Below are 22500 nucleotides of genomic sequence, written 5' to 3'. Positions count from 1 at the left end.
AATGGTCGATAACGTAATAATGGTCGATAACGTAACAATGACCGATAACGTAATAATGAAGACTACGTAATAATTACTGATAACGTAACGATGCCGATAACGTAATAATGGTCGATAACGTAATAATGACCGATAACGTAATAATGGTCGATAACTTAATAATGACGGATAACGTAACAATGAAGACTACGTAATAATGGTCGATAACGTAATAATTACCGATAACGTAACAATGACGATAATGTAACAATTAACGTCAACGTAATAATGATGATAACGTAATAATGATGATAACGTAATAATGGTCGATAACGTAATAATGACGGTAACGTCATGATGACGATAACGTAATAATGGTCGATAACGTAACGATAATGATAACATAATAATTACGATAATGAAATAATGACTAATAACGTGATAATTAGCAATAACGTAACGATGACGATACTTAAATGATGGTTGTTAAAGAAGTTCAGTTGAACCCTGTGACGGGTTCAGAACCTGGACGGGTTTTTATTTCCAGTCCGGAGACTAAAACAAACTCATCCAGCGGGACATAAATCTTCTTCTAGTGACGGCAGGATTCTGGCTTCTCCTGCGGCCATGTGTGACATAACAGCTTCTTCTTCTTCTCCTTCTTCTTCTCCTCCTCCTCCTCCTCCTTCTTCTTCTTCTCTTCCCTCCGTTATCGACACACGCTCACAAATCAGCTCCATGTGTGTCAGCTGAGACGAGAACTAAACACACGGTTGGTTTTTAACAGCCAGAGTCATAAACCCCCCCAACACACACACACATACACACACACAGAGACACACACACACACATACACACACACACACACACACAGAGAGAGAGAGAGACACACACACACACACACACACACACACACAGAGACACACACAGAGAGAGAGAGACACACACACACACACACACACACACACACACACACACTAATAACACATCAGGTTTACAGTCAAACACCTGAATGACATGTTAGACCTGAGACCAGCTGCCAGGCGTCAGTCGTTATTTTAAAAAAAAACCTTCGGTAATGTCCGAAGGAAGGATGGGGGGAAGGAAGGAATGAAGGATGGATAGAAGGAAAGAAGGGAGGAAGGAAGGAAGGAAGGAAGGAAGGATGGGGAAACGTACCTTCAAAGATCATCATCAGTAACATCTTTGTTTGCTGCTTCGCTTCATTTCCTCCAACTGATCGGCCTTTGTCTCGTCGTCATAGAAACGATCTGAGGGAGGGGGGGGGGGGGGGGGGGGGGGGAAGGGAGGGATGGAGGGATGGAGGCTGAAGTCTGGCATGAAAAGAAAGAGCAATGTGACCCTGAGTGAGGGAAACAGGAAACAGGAAACAGGAGCAGATATAAAGCGGCTTGATTAGTGATGAGGATCAGCTGAGAGTCCAAGAGGAGGAACTATCTATCTAAGGTTCTATGAGCTGGGAGCACAGTGTTCTAGTAGGTTCATAAGGTTCTATGAGCTGGGAGCGCAGTGTTCTAGTAGGTTCATAAGGTTCTATGAGCTGGGAGCGCAGTGTTCTAGTAGGTTCATAAGGTTCTATGAGCTGGGAGCGCAGTGTTCTAGTAGGTTCATAAGGTTCTATGAGCTGGGAGCACAGTGTTCTAGTAGATTCTTAAGGTTCTATGAGCTGGGAGCGCAGTGTTCTAGTAGGTTCATAAGGTTCTATGAGCTGGGAGCACAGTGTTCTAGTAGGTTCATAAGGTTCTATGAGCTGGGAGCACAGTGTTCTAGTAGGTTCATAAGGTTCTATGAGCTGGGAGCGCAGTGTTCTAGTAGGTTCATAAGGTTCTATGAGCTGGGAGCGCAGTGTTCTAGTAGGTTCATGAGGTTCTATGAGCTGGGAGCACAGTGTTCTAGTGGGTTCATAAGGTTCTATGAGCTGGGAGCACAGTGTTCTAGTAGGTTCATAAGGTTCTATGAGCTGGGAGCACAGTGTTCTAGTAGGTTCATAAGGTTCTATGAGCTAGGAGCACAGTGTTCTAGTAGGTTCATAAGGTTCTATGAGCTGGGAGCACAGTGTTCTAGTAGGTTCATAAGGTTCTATGAGCTGGGAGCGCAGCGTTCTAGTAGGTTCATAAGGTTCTATGAGCTGGGAGCAGAGTGTTCTAGTAGGTTCATAAGGTTCTATGAGCTGGGAGCGCAGTGTTCTAGTAGGTTCATAAGGTTCTATGAGCTGGGAGCGCAGTGTTCTAGTAGGTTCATAAGGTTCTATGAGCTGGGAGCACAGTGTTCTAGTAGGTTCATAAGGTTCTATGAGCTGGGAGCAGAGTGTTCTAGTAGGTTCATAAGGTTCTATGAGCTGGGAGCGCAGTGTTCTAGTAGGTTCATAAGGTTCTATGAGCTGGGAGCGCAGTGTTCTAGTAGGTTCATAAGGTTCTATGAGCTGGGAGCGCAGTGTTCTAGTAGGTTCATAAGGTTCTATGAGCTGGGAGCGCAGTGTTCTAGTAGGTTCATAAGGTTCTATATATAGTTCTTAAAGATATGATGGAACCTGATGGAGTATGGACTCTCATCCAGCTGCTGACAGATCAACTGATTTTCAGGTTTGCAGATTTGAACCGAAACGTTAACAGATGTCAGATGTAGCGCCGCCTGCTGTTTATCTGTTGATCGTCGTCCAGCTGACTTCCTGTAAACCTCCCGCACGGTTATTCACTTCTTCAGCAGCTTCGGGGCTTTTTTTTTTTTTTCCTCCACAGATAAATAAAAGTGAGTCGAGGTGAAACAGAACCGCTGAGTCTGCAGTTACGCAACCAGCAGCGTTCCCTCAGCAGGAGACGCTGGGTCACATGACTTCATGTTCCCTCAGCAGGAGACGCAGGGTCACGTGACTTCATGTTCCCTCAGCAGGAGACGCTGGGTCACATGACTTCATGTTCCCTCAGCAGGAGACGCTGGGTCACATGACTTCATGTTCCCTCAGCAGGAGACGCAGGGTCACATGACTTCATGTTCCCTCAGCAGGAGACGCTGGGTCACATGACTTCATGTTCACTCAGCAGGAGACGCAGGGTCACATGACTTCATGTTCCCTCAGCAGGAGACGCAGGGTCACATGACTTCATGTCAAATCTGAATTTGTGAAGCAGCTTTTCTCACATCAGGAAGATTTTTTTTTTTAAATAAAGCTGCAAAAACTTCAATTAAAATAAATTATTTATAGTTTATAAATGTTTAGATCAGAGGAGTCAAACTCATTTTCATTCAAAGGCCACAAACAGCCCAATTTAATCTGATGTGGGCCGGATCACTAAAAGGAAGGAAGGACAGAAGGAAGGAAAGGAAGGAAAGGAAGGGAAGATCGGAAGGAAGGAATGAAAGATGGAAGGAAGGAAGGGAAGAAGGACAGATGTAAGGAAGGAAGAAAGGAAGGAAGGGAGGGAGGGAGGGAGGGAGGAAGGAAGGAAGGAAGGAGGGAAGGAAGGGAGGAAAGAAGGAAGGAGGGAGGGAGGAAAGAAGGAACTGTCAAAATGACAGAAAAGTAAAAGTGATTGAAGTTTAAAGTCACAGTTTGAATCATTTCTCTCTTTTCTTCTTTTCTTCTTTTCTTCTTCTCTTGTTTTTTCTCTGGCTGATGACGAGCGCTGAGGGTTGCTGGGCATTACCTCACCGCCCAGCGTCCCGTCTCGGCCCTCTGGGAGCGTTCAAGTGTTGCATAACTGAGTGTTTCTCCAGCGGCTGAAATTACAGCAGCGTTGGACCCGCGCTCTTATTCTGACACCATGACACCATTTCCTGTTCTTATTTTCTTTCTTTCTTTCTTTTTTTTTTCCTCCTCTGTGGTGAATAAAAAACCTGCAGAGTCAAAAACTTATCACTTTTTTCCCCTCTTTAACAGAAATAATCGCCGGTTTCCACGGCAACGGCACACAAAGCCTATCGTCGCCCGCGGTTACGGAGCGGAGTGATGTCACCCGTCACAGAGGGGCTTTGTGGGTAATGTCCGTCACTTTAATGGATCCCCTGTCAGTCAGGAATGTGAAGCTCGGCCAAACTCCTGCTGCTGCATGTTCACATGTGAGAGGGGTTCCTACCTTCCTACCTTCCTTCATTCCTTCCTTCCTTCCTTCCTTCATTCCTTGCTTCCATCTTTCATTCCTTCCTTCCTTCTTGTCTTCTCTGCTGCTGCATGTTCACACCAGACACCCTGAGCTGATGGGTTCCTACCTTCTCTCCTTCCTTCCTTCCTCCCTCCCTCCCTCCCTCCCTCCTTTCCTTCCTTCCTTCCTTCCTACCTTCTTCCCTCCCTTCCTTCTTGTCTTCTCTGCTGCTGCATGTTCACACCAGACACCCTGAGCTGATGGGTTCCTACCTTCCCTCCTTCCCTCCTTCCTTCCTTCCTTTCTTGCTTCCATCTTTCATTCCTTCCTTCCTTCTTGTCTTCTCTGCTGCTGCATGTTCACATGTGTGTGAGGCTTCTACGGAGGTGATGGGTTCCTACCTTCCCTCCTTCCTTCCTTCCTTCCTCCCTCCCTCCCTCCCTCCTTCCCTTCCTTCCTTCCTTCCTACCTTCATTCCTTCCTTCCTTCTTGTCTTCTCTGCTGCTGCATGTTCACACCAGACACCCTGAGGTGATGGGTTCCTACCTTCCTTCCTTCCTTCCTTCCTCCCTCCCTTCCTTCCTTCCTTCCTTACATCTGTCCTTCTTCCATTCCTTCCTTACATCTTTCATTCCTTCCTTCCGATCTTCCCTTCCTTCCTTCCTTCCTTCCTTCTTGTCTTCTCTGCTGCTACGTGTATGTATATATGTATGTGTGTGTGTGTGTGTGTGTGTGTGTTACTGTGTGTGTGTGTGTGTGTGTTACTGTGTGTGTGTGTGTGTGTTACTATGTGTGTGTGTGTGTGTGTGTGTGTGTGTGTGTGTGTGTTACTATGTGTGTGTGTGTGTATACTCTACACACATAGTGGAGTCACACCTTCCACTGAGCAGCCAATCATAATGTGTGATGTCATCAAAACTAATTAAATAACTTTAAACTAAATTTATCCCTCCAAAATAAAAGTCTGTGTGTTTCCAGTGCAGACATTTAAAGAAGTGTTTCCTCTTAATGCCTTCCTTCCTTCCTTTCCTTCATTCCTCCTCCCTTCCTTCTTCCTTCCTCCCTCCATTCCTTCCTCCTTTCCTTCATTCCTCCTCCCTTCCTTCTTCTTTCCTTCATTCCCCCCTCCTCTCTTTCTTTCCTTCCTTGCTCCCTTCCTCTTTTCCTGTCTCCTTTCCTTTCCTCCCTTTTTTCCCTTCCTAATTTCCTTCCTTCTCCCTTCCTCCCTCCCTTCCTTCCTCCTTTCTTTCCTTCTTCCTTCCTCCCTCCCTTCCTTATTCCTTTCTTTCCTTTCTTTCCTTCCTTCTTCCTTCCTTCGTTCCTTCCTTCCTCCTTTCTTTCCTTTCTTTCCCTCCTTCTTCCTTCCTTCGTTCCTTCCTTCCCCCTCTCCTTCATTCCTCCCTCCTTCTCTTTCCTTCCTTCTTTCCTTCCTTGCTCCCTTCCTCTTTTCCTGTGTCCCTCCTTCCTTCTTTCCTCCGTCCTTTCTTTCCTTTCCTTCCTTCCTCCTTCCTTCCTTCTTTCCTCCGCCGAAAAATAACGAGACAAAAAACATGATTTAAAAAAAGGAATCAAAACTTCTTTATTGTTTAAAATCAAATATAGAAACATACGTAAAAAACAACAAAAAAACAAAAACAAAAAATAAAACCCGCTAACATACATTCTGTTTTTCTTCTGTTTAATAATAATGGGGCGTTATGCGTGAATACAGTCAGCTGACAGTTAAAGGGACAGTACGCTGTTTTTACGTTCAGGAATCGGGACTGAAGAAAAGACATCGGAAAGAAGAAAAGACAAAACATCGTAAACCACGAGCTGCACCTTCAGATAACGTACCTCATAATTACAGCTCAGAGTTAAAGCCTCCAGGTGGCGGGAATCTAAACGGCAGCCAAAAAAATATCGTACGATGTTTCGGTCGATCGGTGGCTCCAAAAAAATTTGACGAAAACATAAATTTTGAAGCACAAACTTGAAACTTTCCATCATACTTTCTGTTGCTAGCTAGCTTTGTCGTAGTAATTCTGACAAAAATACGCTATGTTTTTTACAACTTCGCAAAAAAAAAGATCGTAATATAGTTTGATGCTCCTGAATTTGAGTAGCCTAGCTGTTAGCCCGATATTAGCACGAGCAACAAGAAGAATCTAAAAGTCAGCTCATAGCAGAAAGTATCGTACGATGTTTCGGTAGATCGGTGGCTCCAAAAAAAATGTACAAAAATATAAATTTTGAAGCACGAACTGAAACTTTCCATCATACTTTCTGTTACTAGCTAGCTTTATCGTAGTATTTCCGACAAAAATACAGCATATTTTTTACAATTTTACATTTTTTTAAAGTGTAAAATCGCAAAAAAATGAACGTGATGACGTTTTTTTGGTCGATCAGTGGCTCCAAAAAAAATTGGATGAAAACGTAAATTTTGTAGCACGAACTGAAGCTTACTAGCTAGCTTTATCGTAGTATTTCAGACAAAAATACCACATATTTTTTACAACTTTAAATTTTTTTTACAGTGTAAAGTCGCAAAAAAAATTAACGTTAATTTTAAAGCACAAACTTGAAACTTACTAGCTAGCTTTATCGTATTATTTCGGACAAAAATACCACATATTTTTTACAACTTTACATTTTTTTTACAGTGTAAAGTCGCAAAAAAATTAACGTAAATTTTGAAGTACGAACTTGAAACTTTCCGACATACTTTAATTGTCGGCCGAGCAACTGAAATAAGTTTTCTTTTCTTCTTCTGTAATAATAAAAGCTGCGCAGTTAGATTCCCGCCTGATATTAGCACACGAGGCAACAAAGGAAGAGGAAGTGGAGGAAGAGGAAGAGGAAGAGGAAGAGGAGCACATGATGGAACAAATAAAAATAAAAGAAGGCAACGGTGAGGAAATGCATCGGCAAAAATGTATTAAAAAAAAAAAGTACATTCTGTCCATATACACATAAAAATACATTTCTGCTGTGCAAACTGCAAGTGAAGCCTCAGCTGCCAGATTACCACTTCCTGTCGTGTTCGTTCGACTTTTAACGCAAATAAAGCTGAAAAAAAATCCTGACGTACAGTAGAGGAACGTACGACAGCGTGTTACAGATATATACGCAAAACACCCCACCATACTGACCTGGAGGAGGAAGTGATGGAGGAGTTTTATTTTGAAGGAATTGACTAGTTTTAGTGAGTTTAACAAGTGATGAAGTAGTTTTAGTGTAGTTTTATTTTGAAGGAATTGACTAGTTTTAGTGAGTTTAACAAGTGATGAAGTAGTTTTAGTGTAGTTTTATTTTGAAGGAATTGACTAGTTTGATAGTTTGAGTGTGGTTTTATTTTGAAGGAATTGACTAGTTTTAGTGTGGTTTTATTTTGAAGGAATTGACTAGTTTGATAGTTTGAGTGTGGTTTTATTTTGAAGGAATTGACTAGTTTTAGTGTGGTTTTATTTTGAAGGAATTGAGTAGTTTTAGTGAGTTTAACAAGTGATGAAGTAGTTTTATTTTGAAGGAATTGAGTAGTTTTAGTGAGTTTAACAAGTGATGAAGTAGTTTTATTTTGAAGGAATTGACTAGTTTAAGTGAGTTTAATGCAGTTTTATTTTGAAGGAATTGAGTAGTTTTAGTGTGGTTTTATTTTGAAGGAATTGACTAGTTTTAGTGTAGTTTTATTTTGAAGGAATTGACTAGTTTTAGTGTAGTTTTATTTTGAAGGAATTGACTAGTTTGAGTGAGTTTAACAAGTGATGAAGTAGTTTTATTTTGAAGGAATTGACTAGTTTAAGTGAGTTTAATGCAGTTTTATTTTGAAGGAATTGAGTAGTTTTAGTGTGGTTTTATTTTGAAGGAATTGACTAGTTTTATTTTGAAGGAATTGACTAATGTTAGCGAGTTAAACAAGTGGTGAAGTAGTTTGAGTGTAGTTTTATTTTGAAGGAATTGACTAGTTTTAGTGTAGTTTTATTTTGAAGGAATTGACTAGTTTGAGTGAGTTTAACAAGTGATAAAGTAGTTTTATTTTGAAGGAATTGACTAGTTTGAGTGTAGTTTTATTTTGAAGGAATTGACTAGTGTTAGTGAGTTTAACAAGTGATGAAGTAGTTTTATTTTGAAGGAATTGACAGGTTTTAGTGAGTTTAACAAGTGGTGAAGTAGTTTGAGTGTAGTTTTATTTTGAAGGAATTGACTAGTTTTAGTGTAGTTTTATTTTGAAGGAATTGACTAGTTTGAGTGAGTTTAACAAGTGATAAAGTAGTTTTATTTTGAAGGAATTGACTAGTTTGAGTGTAGTTTTATTTTGAAGGAATTGACTAGTGTTAGTGAGTTTAACAAGTGATGAAGTAGTTTTATTTTGAAGGAATTGACAGGTTTTAGTGAGTTTAACAAGTGCTGAAGTAGTTTTATTTTGAAGGAATTGACTGGTTTTAGTGATTAACAAGTGCTGAAGTAGTTTTATTTTGAAGGAATTGACTAGTTTGATAGTTTGAGTGTGGTTTCATTTTGAAGGAATTGACTAGTTTTAGTGAGTTTAACAAGTGATGTAGTTTGAGTGTAGTTTTATTTTGAAGGAATTGACTAGTGTTAGTGAGTTTAACAAGTGATGAAGTAGTTTTATTTTGAAGGAATCGAATAGTTTTAGTGAGTTTAACAAGTGATGAAGTAGTTTTAGTGTAGTTTTATTTTGAAGGAACTGACTGCCTCCTCCTCCTCCTCCTCCAGCTCAGTGTTGGTGGTTTTTTAACACACATATATCCGTAACACGCTGCGGTAGGAACGCCTGTCAGCCTCTGTGAAGAAATGTAATACGACCTTTTGATAAATAACATCTCACACGTTATGAAAATAGTATTCCAGGGAGCCAGCTTCCCATTATTTAACACAAAATATAAAATATATCTAGCGTGAGTCACACCGCAGAGAGCGACCCAACCTCCTCCGCTACCACCGCTATTACGTTAGCCCGTTAGCTCGTTAGCCCGTTAGCTCGTTACAGATTCCCTGACCGTTATGTCCTGTACATGTTTTTACAGCGCTGCGTGAGGCGGAGCAGGAAGTTCAGACTCCGGCCGTTCACCACCTGCCGGGGATTGGCGTCCCGCACTCGTACCATGACACGTAGTTGATGTGAGAATGTCCTCCGATCTGGCCGAAGTGGACCGGCTCCTGACGCAGCGCTCGGTAGAAACCTGAAACACACGACATGAAGAGTTTTAATACTTAGCATTCAATGCTTCGGAAAAAAACCTGTGTGGTTTTATTTTGAAGGAATTGACTAGTTTTAGTGAGTTTAACAAGTGATGACGTAGTTTTAGTTTAGTTTTATTTTGAAGGAACTCGGGGCGGATCTCATCCACCCTCGGGGCCCTCCCACCGAGGAGCTTTTTAACCACCTCGATGACCTCAGCCCCAGACGCCGGATGGTGGTCCAGAATCTCTTCGAAGCTGTCCTGAAGTCGTTCTCCATGGCCTCATTGAACTCCTCCCATGTCCGGGTTTTTGCCTCAGCGACCGCCCTAGCTGCGCTCCGCTTGGTCTGCCGGTACCTGTCTGCTGCCTCCGGAGTCCCACAGGCCAATAAGGCCCTATAGGACTCCTTCTTCAGCTTGACGGCATCCCTCACCGCCGGTGTCCACCAGCGGGTTCGGGGATTGCCGCCTCGACAGGCAGCGACCACCTTGCGGCTGCAGCTCCGGTCGGCTGCCTTAACAATGGAGGCACGGAACATGGCCCACTCGGACTCAATGTCCCCCGCCTCCCCCGGTACGTGGTCGAAGCTCTCCCGGAGGTGGGAGTTGAAACTCTCTCTGACAGGAGACTCTGCCAGACGTTCCCAGCAGACCCTCACACTACGTTTGGGTCTGCCAGGTCTGACCGGCATCCCCCCCCACCATCGGAGCCAACTCACCACCAGGTGGTGATCAGTTGACAGCTCCGCCCCTCTCTTCACCCGAGTGTCCAAGACATGCGGCCGCAAGTCCGACGACACGACTACAAAGTCAATCATGGAACTGCGGCCTAGGGTGTCCTGGTGCCAAGTGCACATATGGACCCCCCCCCCCCCTCTTATGCTTGAACATGGTGTTCGTTATGGACAACCTGTGACGAGCACAGAAGTCCAATAACAGAACACCGCTCGGGTTCAGATCGGGGGGGCTGTTCCTCCCAATCACACCCCTCCAGGTCTCACTGTCGCTGCCAACGTGAGCGTTGAAGTCCCCCAGCAGAACGAGGGAATCCCCAGAGGGAGACTCTCCAGCCCCCCCTCCAAGGAGTCCAGGAAGGGTGGATACTCTGAGCTGCTGTTCGGACCATAGGCACAAACAACAGTCAGGATCCGCCCCCCCCACCCGAAGGCGGAGGGAGGCCACCCTCTCGTCTACCGGGGTAAACTCCAACATACAGGCACCAAGCCGGGGGCAATAAGTATTGCCACCCCTGCCCGGCGCCTCTCACCAGTGGCAACTCCAGAGTGGACGAGAGTCCAACCCCTCTGGAGGAGACTGGTTCCAGACTGGTTCCAGACTGGTTCCAGACTGGTTCCAGAGCTCTTGCTGTGCGTCGAGGTGAGGCCGACTATATCTAGCCGGAACTTCTCAACCTCACGCACCAGCTCAGGCTCCTTCCCCACCAGAGAGGTGACGTTCCACGTCCCTAGAGCTAGCTTCTGCAGGATCGGACAAGGTTTGGCGGTCCGAACCCCTTTGGCCCTTCTCACTGGTGGTGGGTCTCTGGGAGTGGGGTCCCATGTCCCTTCTTCGGGCTGTGCCCACTAGTGTTAGTGTAGTTTTATTTTGAAGGAATTGACTAGTGTTAGTGTAGTTTTATTTTGAAGTAGTAAAGTTGAGTTTTACCGGCTCTGGACGGCAGCTGGTCGGCCTGCAGCTGCCGCCCGGTCCGTCCGTCCAGGAACGAGTCGACGAACTGACAGTGATCCTCGCCGAAGCCGGTCTGATCCCCGATGTTGTAGAATTTACCTGCAACGAGAAAAGCAACCAATCAGCACCGAGGACGGAACGCCACCTGACAGGAAGTGGGGAGTCCGAACTGACCGGTGAGCGAGTCGCTGAGGTAGATCTTGTACCGCAGCGAGGAAGGACAGTTGGAAGGAAGGAAGGAAGGAAGGACAGATGGAAGGAAGGACAGAAGGGAGGAAGGACAGAAGGGAGGAAGGAAGGAAGGACAGATGGAAGGGATATAGGAAGGAAGGAAGGAAGGACAGAAGGAAGGGAGGAAGGAGGGAAGGAACTGACCGGTGAGTGAGTCGCTGAGGTAGATCTTGTACCGCAGTGAGTTGCAGAGTTGGACTCCTACGAACTTGCGGTACCAGGTCCTCTTCACGTACTGCTTCCCGTGGCAGTCCGAGTACGAGTCGGTCTTGAAGGGGAACTGAGTCCAGATGGCGTCTTTGCCTGCAGGGGGGAAAAAAACCAAGTTTCCGTTACCATGACGACAAGGGTTCGGATCACACAATGTAGACACATAGTATAGTAGAGCAGGGGTGGGGGGTGTCAAACATGAGGACCGAGGGGTCCGATCCGGCCCGCTTTCCTTCCTGTGTTCTTTTCCTTCCTTCCTTCTGTCCTTCCTTCCTTCCTTCCTTTCTTCCTTCTGTCCTTCCTTCCATCTGTCCTTCCTTCCTTTCTTCCATCTGTCCTTCTTTCCATCTGTCCTTCCTTCCTTTCTTATTTCCTTCCTTACTTCCATCTGCCCTTCCTTCCATCTGTCCTTCCTTCCTCCCTTCCTTCCTTTCTTCCTTCTGTCCTTTCTTCCATCCTTCCTTCCTTTCTTCCTTCTGTCCTTTCTTCCATCCTTCCTTTTGCCTTCTGCTCTTCCTTCTGTTCTTCCTTCCATCTGTCCTTCTGTCCTTCCTTCCTTCCTTTTGCCTGTCTTTCCTTCTTTCCCTTCCTTCCTTCCCTCCATCTTTTTAATGATCTGGCCCACATCATGTGACACCTCTGTTTTAGTAGATGAAGTTTTGACTTTACCTGAAACGTTCTCGCTGACGCGCGGGTCGGCTAGCGGAGAGAAAAGAACAATAATTAGAACCGAATTGGATTTCTTGGAACATTGTTGGAGCTGCAGCTTCGGTTCATAGTCACCTGACTCCGTGTTGAAGGACACCGGCTCGCTGGACGGACCCTCACCCAGCTCGTTCTTTGGCTTCACTTTAAACTCGTAACTGTGAAGAAACACAAAGACACAAAGAATGAGTTTATTCTGCTCAGGCGGGGAGCTCCAACCAGGAAGTAACTTAGAGCTGCATTCTATCAAAAGGCCACCAGGGGGCGACCGTCTCTATACAAGTCAATGGAGAAGTAACTTAGAGCTGCATTCTATCAAAAGGCCACCAGGGGGCGACCGTCTCTATACAAGTCAATGGAGAATTCACCAACTTCTCACTTGATTTCTAACCTCAGTAAACGTTTTCAAAATGTGTTTATGGTCTCAATCGCTAGTTTAAAGCCTTCTTCAATGCAGTATGATGTTCATTTGGGACATTTTGGCCTCCCTGATTTTATATGTGACGATAAAGCAGGGTAGGCATTAGGGGGCGTGGCTACATCCTGATTGACAGGTTGATTGCCCAATGTCCTCCAGATCCAGCCCTCGTAACCATAGCAACCTCCCCGCTCCACCCATGGCCCCGCCTCATGCCCATATAAGTAGAATCCGTGTTTTTATTTTTCCCAGCATGCACCTGAAATGTTCAAGATGGCGCTGCCTAGATTAGAAACTATTGGCTTCCGAGCAGCAGTCCACAAACCAATGGGTGACGTCACGGATGTTACGTCTGTTTCTTTTATACAGTCTGTGGTTCTGACTCACAATCATGAACACCAGCTGTTCCTGCTTGTTTCAAACTGGAACACACCAGGAGGGTTAGACCCTGGCTGAGCTGGTCTGGTTGGGCCTCGGCTTGTTTGGACAGCTGAACAGGAAACAGCTGACAAGGTCATTTTCATCTTCAACCGATCCATCATGATTCTGTCTGAACATTTCTTACAGATTTATAATGATGATGTTGTTTTAGTATCAGACTGACTGATGTTCAGACCTGGTTTTAATGACTCGGCCCACGTGTTTCCTATTGGACATGTTTATCCTGCACCTGCCACCAATGATCCAATCAACTGAATCTATTCTGAGACACTTTTATTACTCCAGTCATCGTCAGCTCAACACAAAGATCAACAACTCTGTCACATGACCTGACCTCCGGCTGAGGGTCAGCGTACCTGCTCTCAGGGCGGAGGTTCTCCACGGTGGTGTGAGTCTGGTTGGTGGTCAGGATGGAGACCTGCTCTCCATCGGGTCCCTTAGCGGTGGAGATGACCTCGTACTCTGAGGAGACCACAAACACATGAGTTACACACTGAGCAGTAAAAAAAGAAACTCTCTCTCTTCACTGTCTCTTTCCACATCCTAGTAAGTAAGTATGGAAGGAGCAGGGAGCAAAGAAAGAGGGAAGGAAGTGAAGAACGAAGGAAAAAGAAGGTTAGGGATGGAGGAAGGGAGGGAGGGATGGAGGGAGGGAGTAAAGGAGGAATGAATGGGACTAGGAAGGAAGGAAGGAAGGAAGGTAGGGATGGAGGAAGAGAGGGAGGGAGGGAGGGGGAAGGAAGGATGTGTCACAGATAAGAGCCGACTAAGTCTCTCACCGGCCTTCCACATCCTAGACTTCTTACCGGTCGTGTTGTTGTCTGTTTTCTCCCAGTCTAGGATGATGAAGGATGGGCAGCCCTCCACCGTGACCACCGTGAGGTTGGAGGGAGGAAGGAAGTAAAGGAGGAAGGGAGGGAGGGAGGGAGGAAGGAAGTAAAGGAAGAAGTAAAGGAAGAAGGAAGGGAGAAAGGAAAGTAGGAAGGACGGAAAGGAGGAAGGGAGGGAGGGAAGAAGGAAGGGAGGAAGGAAGGACGTGTCACAGATAAGCGGCCTTGCCATCCTAGACTTCTTACCGGTGGTGTCGTTGTCTGTTTTCTCCCAGTCTAGGATGATGAAGGATGGGCAGCCCTCCACCGTGACCACCGTGAGGTTGGAGGGGGGGCTCCTGGGTGGAGCCGTGACGTTGGTCTCTCCGGGCTCGTCCTCGGGGAAGTAGCTGAGGGAGGAAGTGATGGAGCACGGCTCCTCCAGCTTCTTCCCCGTCTGGTAGATCACGTGTGGCGCTGCGAGGAGGAGGAGCTCCGTCAGCCAATCACAGACGCAGGTTCAACTTCCTGTTTAACCTTCCTGTCGTCTGTTTCCTTCCTTCCTTCCTTCCTTCTGTCCTTCCTCCCTCCCTCTTTCCTTCCTTCCTTCCTTCCTTCCTTCCTTCCTTCTGTCCTTCCTCCCTCCCTCTTTCCTTCCTTCCTTCCTTCCTTCCTTCCGTCTGTCCTTCCTCCCTCCTTCTCTCTTTCTTTCCTTCCCCTCTCTTTCCTCCCTTCCTTCTTTCCTTCCTCCATCCCCCTTTCTTCCTTCCTTCTGTCCTTCCCTCCTTCCTTCCTTCCTTCCGTCCTTCCTCCTCCCTCCTTCTGTCCTTCTGTCCTTCCCTCCTTCTGTCCTTCCCTCCTCCCTTCCTTCCTTCCTTCCTTCTTTCCGTCTGTCCTTCCTCCCTTCCTCCTTCCCCTCTCTTTCCTTTCCTCCCTTCCTTCCTCCCTCCTTTCCTTCCTTTCTCCTTCCTTCCCTCCTTCCTTCCTCCCTCCTTCCTTCCTTCTTCCCTCCTTCTTTCCTCCCTCCTTTCCTTCCTTCCTTCTTTCCTTGACTAGAGGACTTACCCACGAAACGTTTCTTGCCCAGAGCGTCGACGTCTGATGTCGGCTGAGATTTGAACAAGTCTGAATCCTCCCAGCTCTCCTGTCGACTCGCTGCAAGAACACACACACAAAGCTCAGTAACACACACACACACACACACACACACACACACACAGTAACACACACACCGTAACACACACACGCACACACACCAACACACACAGTAACACACACAGGAACACACACACACACACACACCGTAACACACACACACCTACACACACACACACACACCTACACACACACACACACACCTACACACACACACACACACACACCTACACACAGTAACACACACACACTGTCAGCAGTGTCACACTGAGGTTATACTGAGGTGTGTAGGTGTGTGTAGGTGTGTGTAGGTGTGTGTAGGTGTGTGTGTGTATGTACCGGTCGGTGTGGGGGAGACCGTGGTGCTCTGCTTCCTGTCCTGCTTGGTGGGCTTGGCGGTCGCCGGCAGAACTTTGGGTTTCAGGAACGGCAACTTGTCCGTCTGCTTCAAGTTGTTCACTTTGTCTGAAGGACAGTTTTATTTATACAGCAACTCAATGTGCTTTATATAAAACAGAGACATTAAAACATGCAGTTAAACCCCGCCCCCCACCTGAGCTTTTAACTTATGCTGCCATAGGCTTAGACCCCCCCATAATAAAAACAAAGTACAGAAAAATAGAAAGAGAGTAATAAAATGCTAGAATAGAGCATTAAATATAAGATTGCAGCATAAAATAATAATTAGATTTAAAATCATTAAAAGGACATAGAGTGCAAATGAAAGATTAAAATGTAAAGTGCTTTAAAAGAGCTCAATCATAAGCTCAGGAGAAGAGAAATGTTTTTAACCTGGATTTAAAAATGATTTCAGTTCTGCTGGTAGTTTGTTCCAGTTGTGTAAAAGCTGCTTCATCATGTTTAGTCTGAACTCTGGACTCAACTATCTGACCTGAGTCAGTAGATCTCAGAGGAAGAAGGAAGGAAGAAAGGAAAGAGAGAGGAAGGAAGGAAGGGAGGAAGGAAGGAACAGTCAAACCGACAGGAAGTAGTCGTACCTGTGTCTCCGGGTTTTCCGACCTGGTTTGGTTTCTTGTTGATGGGAGCGGACGGGCGAGCCGGCGATCCTGAAACACACATCACGCATCGTTAATCATCTTCATCATCATCATCATCATCATCCCCTTCCTTCCTTCCTTCCTTCCTTCCTTCCTTCCTTCCTTCCTAATCTACTGGAAAAGAACCTGATCCGTGTTTCTAAAGACCAAACGATCTGAAAACATGAACAACTCTTTGGAATTCCACAAAAAGCTTGTTTCTGTTTCTCTGAAGTCCAAAACCTGCAGCCAATTACACTCCCAACCACCCCTACCCCCCCCCCCCCCCCCCCGCCAGCCCCCCTCTTCTTCTCCTCTCACTCATTTAAGGAGAAGCCAACATTCCTCACAATCAAGGGTTTGATTCACTTCCAAAACTAAATGGAATGAAAGTGAAGCCAGAAACATGAAAGATGAAACAGTCCAGACGCTTCCAATCAGCTTCATGTAAATATGTCCGACGCCAGAGACGCCACCGGAGACCCACCAGAGACCCCCGCCACCAGAGACGCCCCCAGAGACCCCCCCACCAGAAGCCATCAGTCCCAAGCCTGTTGGGGACATGTTCTGTACTTATTATAGCGCCTTTCTAGTCTTTACCACTCAAAGACCTTTACATTCAGACACCGTTGGCACAGCAACTAATCCCTTTTCCTTCCTTCCTTCCTTCCTTCCATCCTTCCTTCCTTCCTGGCATAGCCACGGGAGTAATTTGGGGTTAAGTGTCTTGCCCAAGGACACATTTCCTCCCTTCCTCTGGGACTCGAACCGCCAATCTTCCAATTGGAGGACGACCGCTCTACCTGCTGATCCACAACCGCTCTCTGAATCACTGCTGAGGACTGATGGGGACTGATGGGGACTGATGGAGACTGATGGAGACTGATGGGACTGATGGAGACTGATGGAGACTGATGGGACTGATGGGACTGATGGGGACTGATGGGGACTGATGGGACTGATGGGGACTGCTGATGAGACTGATGAGACTGATGGGGACTGCTGATGGGACTGATGGGACTGTTGGGACTGATGGGGACTGATTGGGACTGATATGGACAGATGGGGACTGATGGGACTGTTGGGGACAGATGGGACTGATATGGACAGATGGGACTGTTGGGGACAGATGGGACTGTTGGGACTGATGGGGACTGTTGGGGACTGCTGATGAGACTGATGGGGACTGCTGATGGGACTGATGGGACTGTTGGGGACTGATGGGACTGATTGGGACTGATGGGACAGATGGGACTGATATGGACTGATGGGACTGATATGGACAGATGGGACTGTTGGGGACAGATGGGACTGATATGGACTGATGGGACTGATGGGACTGATGGGGACTGTTGGGGACTGATGGGACTGATATGGACAGATGGGACTGATATGGACAGATGGGACTGATATGGACTGATGGGACTGATGGGGACATGTTCTGTACTTATTTAGCACCGTTCTAGTCTTTCCCACCACTCTAAGACCTTTACATTCATAGACTGACGGCAGGAGCTTCCACAGGCCACCAACAGCCAACCTGCTCATCAGGAGGAAGTTAACCATTCTCATTCATACACCTAATCCCTTTTCCTTCCTTCCTTCCTTCCTTGGGGTTAAGTGTCTTGCCCAAGGACACATCGACATGTGGACTGGAGGAGCCGGGAATCGAACCACCAATCTTCCAATTGGGGGACGACCGATCTACCTGATGATCCACAACCGCTCTCTGAATCACTGATGGGGACTGTTGGGGACTGTTCCACTGTTTTACACAAAAGCTTTCTCCATGTTAACACACAACAGAAAAAATGGCCGACACCAAAAACCAGCTGATGCCCACCGTTGCTAAGGACGACCATGCTCACCCAAACACGTCAAGCACCCACAACCCCCGAACATCTGGAACAATGACATCATCGTCATCAAACATCTGGAACAATGACATCATCATCATCAAACATCCGGAACAATGACATCATCATCGTCAAACATCTGGAACAATGACATCATCATCATCAAACATCTGGAACAATGACATCATCATCGTCAAACATCTGTAACAATGACATCATCGTCATCAAACATCTGGAACAATGACATCATCGTCACCAAACGTCTGGAACAATGACATCATCATCAAAAACCAGCTGATTCCCACCGTTGCTAAGGACGACCATGCTCACCCAAACACATCATGCACCCACAACCCCCGAACATCTGGAACAATGACATCATCATCATCAAACGTCTGGAACAATGACATCATCATGTGATGAAGGAGCAGAAGCTGGACTTGAGACACGGACAGACAGACCAACGGATGGACGGACGGACGGATGGATGGACGGACGGATGAAAGGATTAATAAAGAAAAAAAAGGATGGAGAACACAACACCGACATGGACTGCAGTGGAGGAAGATGCTCCTTCCTTCCTTCCTTCCTTCCTTTTGTCTTTCCTTCCCTCCTTTCTTTCCTTCCTAATCCCTTTTCCTTCCTTCCTTCCTTCCTTCCTTCCTTTCTTTCCTTTCTAATCTCTTTTCCTTCCTTCCTTCCTTCCTTTTCTTCTTTTCCTTTCCTTCCTAATCCATTTTCCTTCCTTCCTTCCTTGTCTTCTTTTCCTTTCTTCCTTTCCTTTCTAATCCCGGTTCCTTCCATCCTTCCTTCCTTACTTGTCTTCTTTTCCTTTCTTCCTTTCCTTCCAAACCCCTTTTCCTTCCTAATCCCCTTTCCTTCCTTCCTTCCTTCCTTCCTTCCTTCCTGGATAAATGGATGAATGAATGAACATGAAAGGATGGAGAACACAACACCGACATGGACTGCAGTGGAGGTGAAGATGCTCCTTCCTACCTTCCTTCCTTTTGTCTTTCCTTCCCTCCTTCCTTCCTTCCTTGTCTTCTTTTCCTTTCTTCCTTTCCTTCCTCATCCCTTTTCCTTCCTAATCCCTTTTCCTTCCTTCCTTTCTTTCCTTTCTAATCCCGGGTTCCTTCCATCCTTCCTTCCTTACTTGTCTTCTTTTCCTTTCTTCCTTTTCTTTTCCTTCCTGTATCCCTTTTCCTTCCTTCCTTCATAACCCCTTTTCCTTCCTTGTCTTCTTTTCCTTCCTTCCTTCCTTCCTTCCTGGATAAATGGATGGATGAATGAACATGAAAGGATGGAGAACACCGACATGGAGAGCAGTGGAGGTGAAGGTGCTGCGGAGGCGAGTGAAGGGTTAATACGTGATGAAACAAACACAACAAACAAGCTCTTTTATTTTTACCGAATCGAGGTCGGGACCATAAGGCGGGTTTAGGAGGGGAAATGCCCCGGTGAGGCTGTCCGTTTACTGCGGGGGGGAGAAAAGTGAGCGTTAAGAAAAGAGTTGGAACTGAACCCGACACGAGAACAACCTCACAGTCTCTGAAACTCTGATCTGCAGGGGAAGTTTGGTGGTGTTTTTCAAAATAAAAGAGAGGTGTCAATCTCATTTTCATTCAAAGGCCGGATCATTAAAAAGATGGAGGGAAGGAAGGAAGGAAGGAAGGAAGGAAGGAAGGAAGGAAGGAAGGAAGGAAGGAAGTAGGAAAAGAAGACAGGACAGAAATATGGGAGGAAGGAAGGAAGAAAAGAAGAAAAGAAGGAAGGAAGGAAGGAAGGAAGGAAGGAAGGAAGAAAGGAAGGAGGAAGGAAGAAAAGAAGGAAGGAAGGAAGAGAAGTAGAAAAGAAGGACGGAAGGAAGGAAGGAAGGAAGGAAGGAAGGAAGAAAGGAAGAAAAGAAGGAAGGAAGGAAGGAAGGAAGTAGGAAAAGAAGACAGGACAGAAATATGGAAGGAAGGAAGGAAGAAAAGAAGAAAAGAAGGAAGGAAGGAAGGAAGTAGGAAAAGAAGACAGGACAGAAATATGGAAGGAAGGAAGGAAGAAAAGAAGAAAAGAAGGAAGGAAGGAAGGAAGGAAGGAAGGAAGGAAGGAAGAAAGGAAGGAGGAAGGAAGAAAAGAAGGAAGAGAAGTAGAAAAGAAGGAAGGAAGGAAGGTAGGGAGGAAGGGAGGAAGGAAGAAAAGAAGAAAAGAAGGAAAGAAGGAAAAGAAGACATGTATGAAAGATGGAAGGAAGGAAGGAAGAGAAGTCAAGAAGGATGGAAGAAAGGGAGGGAAGAGAGGAAGGAAATAAGAAGGGAAGGAAGGAAAGACAGGCAAAAGGAAGGAGGGAAGAAAGGAAGGAAATAAGAAGGGAAGGAAGGAAAGACAGGCAAAAGGAAGGAAGGAAGGAAGGATGGAAGGAAGAAAGGAAGGAAGAAACAAAGAAAGGATAAAAGGAAGGTAGGAAGGAAAGATAGAAGGAAGGAAAAGGACACAGGAAGGAAAGTGGGCCGGACTTCACCCATGGGTGGGCCGGTTCTGGCCCGCGGGCCGCATGTTTGACCCCCCCGCTCTAAAAGGACTGGTCCGGTTGTTCAGCTGTGAGGTTCATTTAACAGGAAACAGGAAACAGGAAACAGGAAACAGTTACTGACAGAATCACAACAATAAAGTGAAGCTTTTAGTGTCGAAAACATTTTCACATCACTAACAACCCTCCTGCTGTCCTCAGGTCAAGGAAGGAAGGAAGGAAGGAAGGAAGGAAGGAAAGGAGTAAGGAAGGAAGGAAGGAAAGGAGGTAGGACGGAAGGAAGGAAAGGAGTAAGAAGGGAGAAAGGAAAGGAGGTAGGACGGAAGGAAGGAAGGGAGGAAGAAGGAAGGAAAGGAGGTAGGAAGGATGAACGGAGGAAGAAGGAAGGAAAGGAGGAAGAAAGGACAGAGGAAAGAAGGAAGGGAGGAAGGAAAAGAAGGATGGAAGAAGGGAAGGAAGGGAGGAAGGAAGGAAAGATGGATGGATGGATGGATGGAAGGAAGGAAAGGAGGAAGAAAGGACAGAGGAAAGAAGGAAGGGAGGAAGGAAAGGAAGGATCAAAGGAGGGAAAGGAGTAAGGAGGGAGGGAGGAAAGGAAGGGAGGAAGGACAGAAGGAAGGAATGAAGAAAGGAAGGAGGGAAGGAAGGAAGGAAGGAAGGAACAGTCAAAACAGACAGGGTCAATTTGACCCGGGAGGATTTACCCCCGAGGTTGGGGAGGGAGGAAGAAGGAAGGAAGGAGGGAAGGAGAAAGGAAAGGAGGAAGGAAGGAAGGAAGGAAGGATTTACCCCCGAGCGTGCCCGAGGTTGGGGAGGAGTTACTGGGTCTAGAGGAAGAGTGGGGGTGTCTGAAGCCGTTAGAGAAGGGAAAGAGGGGGTTTCTTGGCGGAGGCCCCATGGATCTGGTAACCGTGGAAACGGCCGGGTTGCCGACGGGCTGTAAAGGCAGCGACCTTTGACCTAAGAGACCAAAGAGAGGTGGAGGGCTTCTGTTATATACTTCTTCATCTCAGTCGGCAGTGAAGCGAGATGCAGCAGCGATGATGTTAGTGATGCTTCCTTCTAGCTGAGACTCCTTCCTTCCTTCCTCCCTTCCTTCCTTCCTTCCTCCTTCTAGCTGAGACTCCTCCTTCCTTTCCTTCCCTCCTTCCTTCCTCCCTTTCTTCCTCCATTCCCCCTTCTAGCTGAGACTCCTTCTTTCCTTCCCTCCTTCCTTCCTACCTTCCTTCCTCCTTCTAGCTGAGACTCACAACCTTCTTTCCTTCCCTCCTTCCTTCCTCCCTTCCTTTTGTCTTTCCTTCCTTCCTTCCTTCTTAATCCCTTTTCCTCCCTTTCTTCCTTCCTTCCTTCTTTTTGTCTTTCCTTCCCTCCTTTCTTTCCCTCTTATCACTTTTCCCTTCTTTCTTTCCTTCCTTGTCTTCCTTTCCTTCCTTCCTTCCTTCCTTCCTTCTCTTATGATGATTGATGGCATTAATCACAGTGATGGGTTCATGGAGTCTAACCCTTCCTTCCTTCCTTCCTTCCTTCCTTCTCTTATGATGATTGATGGCATTAATCACAATCTGAGGAACTACAGTCATTGAAGCTGCTGATGAGTTCAGGGGTGTCAAACATGAGGCCCGTGGGCCAGAACCGGCCCGCCAATGCATCCTATCCGGCCCACTTTCCTTCCTTCCCTCCTGTCATCTGTCCTTCTTTCCTTCCTCCCTTTCTTACTTCTTTCCTTCTTTGTTTCCTTCCATCTTTCCTTCATCTTCTTTTCCTTTCCTTCCTAATCCCTTTTCCTTCTTTCCTTACTCCATTTCTTACTTCTTTCCTTCTTTGTTTCCTTCCCTGTGTCCTTCCATCTTTCCTTCATCTTCTTTTCCTTTCTTCCTTTCCTTCCTAATCCTTTTTCCTCCCTCCCTTCCTTCCCTCCTTTCTTTCTTTCCTATCACTTTTCCCCTCTTTCCTTCCTTCCTTCTTTCCCTCCTTTCTTTCCTTCCTATCACTTTTCCCTTCCTTCCTTCTTTGTCTTCTTTTCCTTTCTTCCTTTCCTTCCTAATCCCTTTTCCCTTCCTTCCTTCCTCCCTCCATCCTTACTCCTTCCTTCCTTCCTTTTGTCCTCCCTCCCTCCTTACTCCTTCCTTCCTTCCTTCCTTCCCTCCTTTCTTTCCTTCCTATCACTTT

General features: G+C 46.2%; 1 protein-coding gene across 1 annotated transcript in view; it reads right to left on the bottom strand.

The window, feature by feature from the left end:
• Window positions 1–9149: 9149 nt before the first annotated feature.
• The window catches only part of LOC128354581 (target of Nesh-SH3-like), a 32830-nt gene continuing 19479 nt past the window's right edge, over window positions 9150–22500 (bottom strand). The window contains exons 14-25 of the mRNA XM_053314799.1: window positions 21121–21291; window positions 19225–19290; window positions 15922–15990; window positions 15263–15388; window positions 14834–14923; window positions 14036–14245; window positions 13316–13421; window positions 12179–12258; window positions 12065–12094; window positions 11330–11488; window positions 10931–11053; window positions 9150–9265 (exon numbers count right to left, since the gene is read on the bottom strand). Coding sequence (XP_053170774.1) covers window positions 9150–9265; window positions 10931–11053; window positions 11330–11488; window positions 12065–12094; window positions 12179–12258; window positions 13316–13421; window positions 14036–14245; window positions 14834–14923; window positions 15263–15388; window positions 15922–15990; window positions 19225–19290; window positions 21121–21291 — 1346 coding nt within the window. The remainder of the gene's footprint in view (window positions 9266–10930; window positions 11054–11329; window positions 11489–12064; window positions 12095–12178; window positions 12259–13315; window positions 13422–14035; window positions 14246–14833; window positions 14924–15262; window positions 15389–15921; window positions 15991–19224; window positions 19291–21120; window positions 21292–22500) is intronic.

This window comes from Scomber japonicus, chromosome 24 (assembly GCF_027409825.1).
Source record: "Scomber japonicus isolate fScoJap1 chromosome 24, fScoJap1.pri, whole genome shotgun sequence".
NCBI classification, from domain to species: Eukaryota; Metazoa; Chordata; class Actinopteri; order Scombriformes; family Scombridae; genus Scomber; species Scomber japonicus.
Note: the sequence above shows the minus strand (reverse complement) of the source record. Positions and strands in the feature narration are given on the sequence as shown.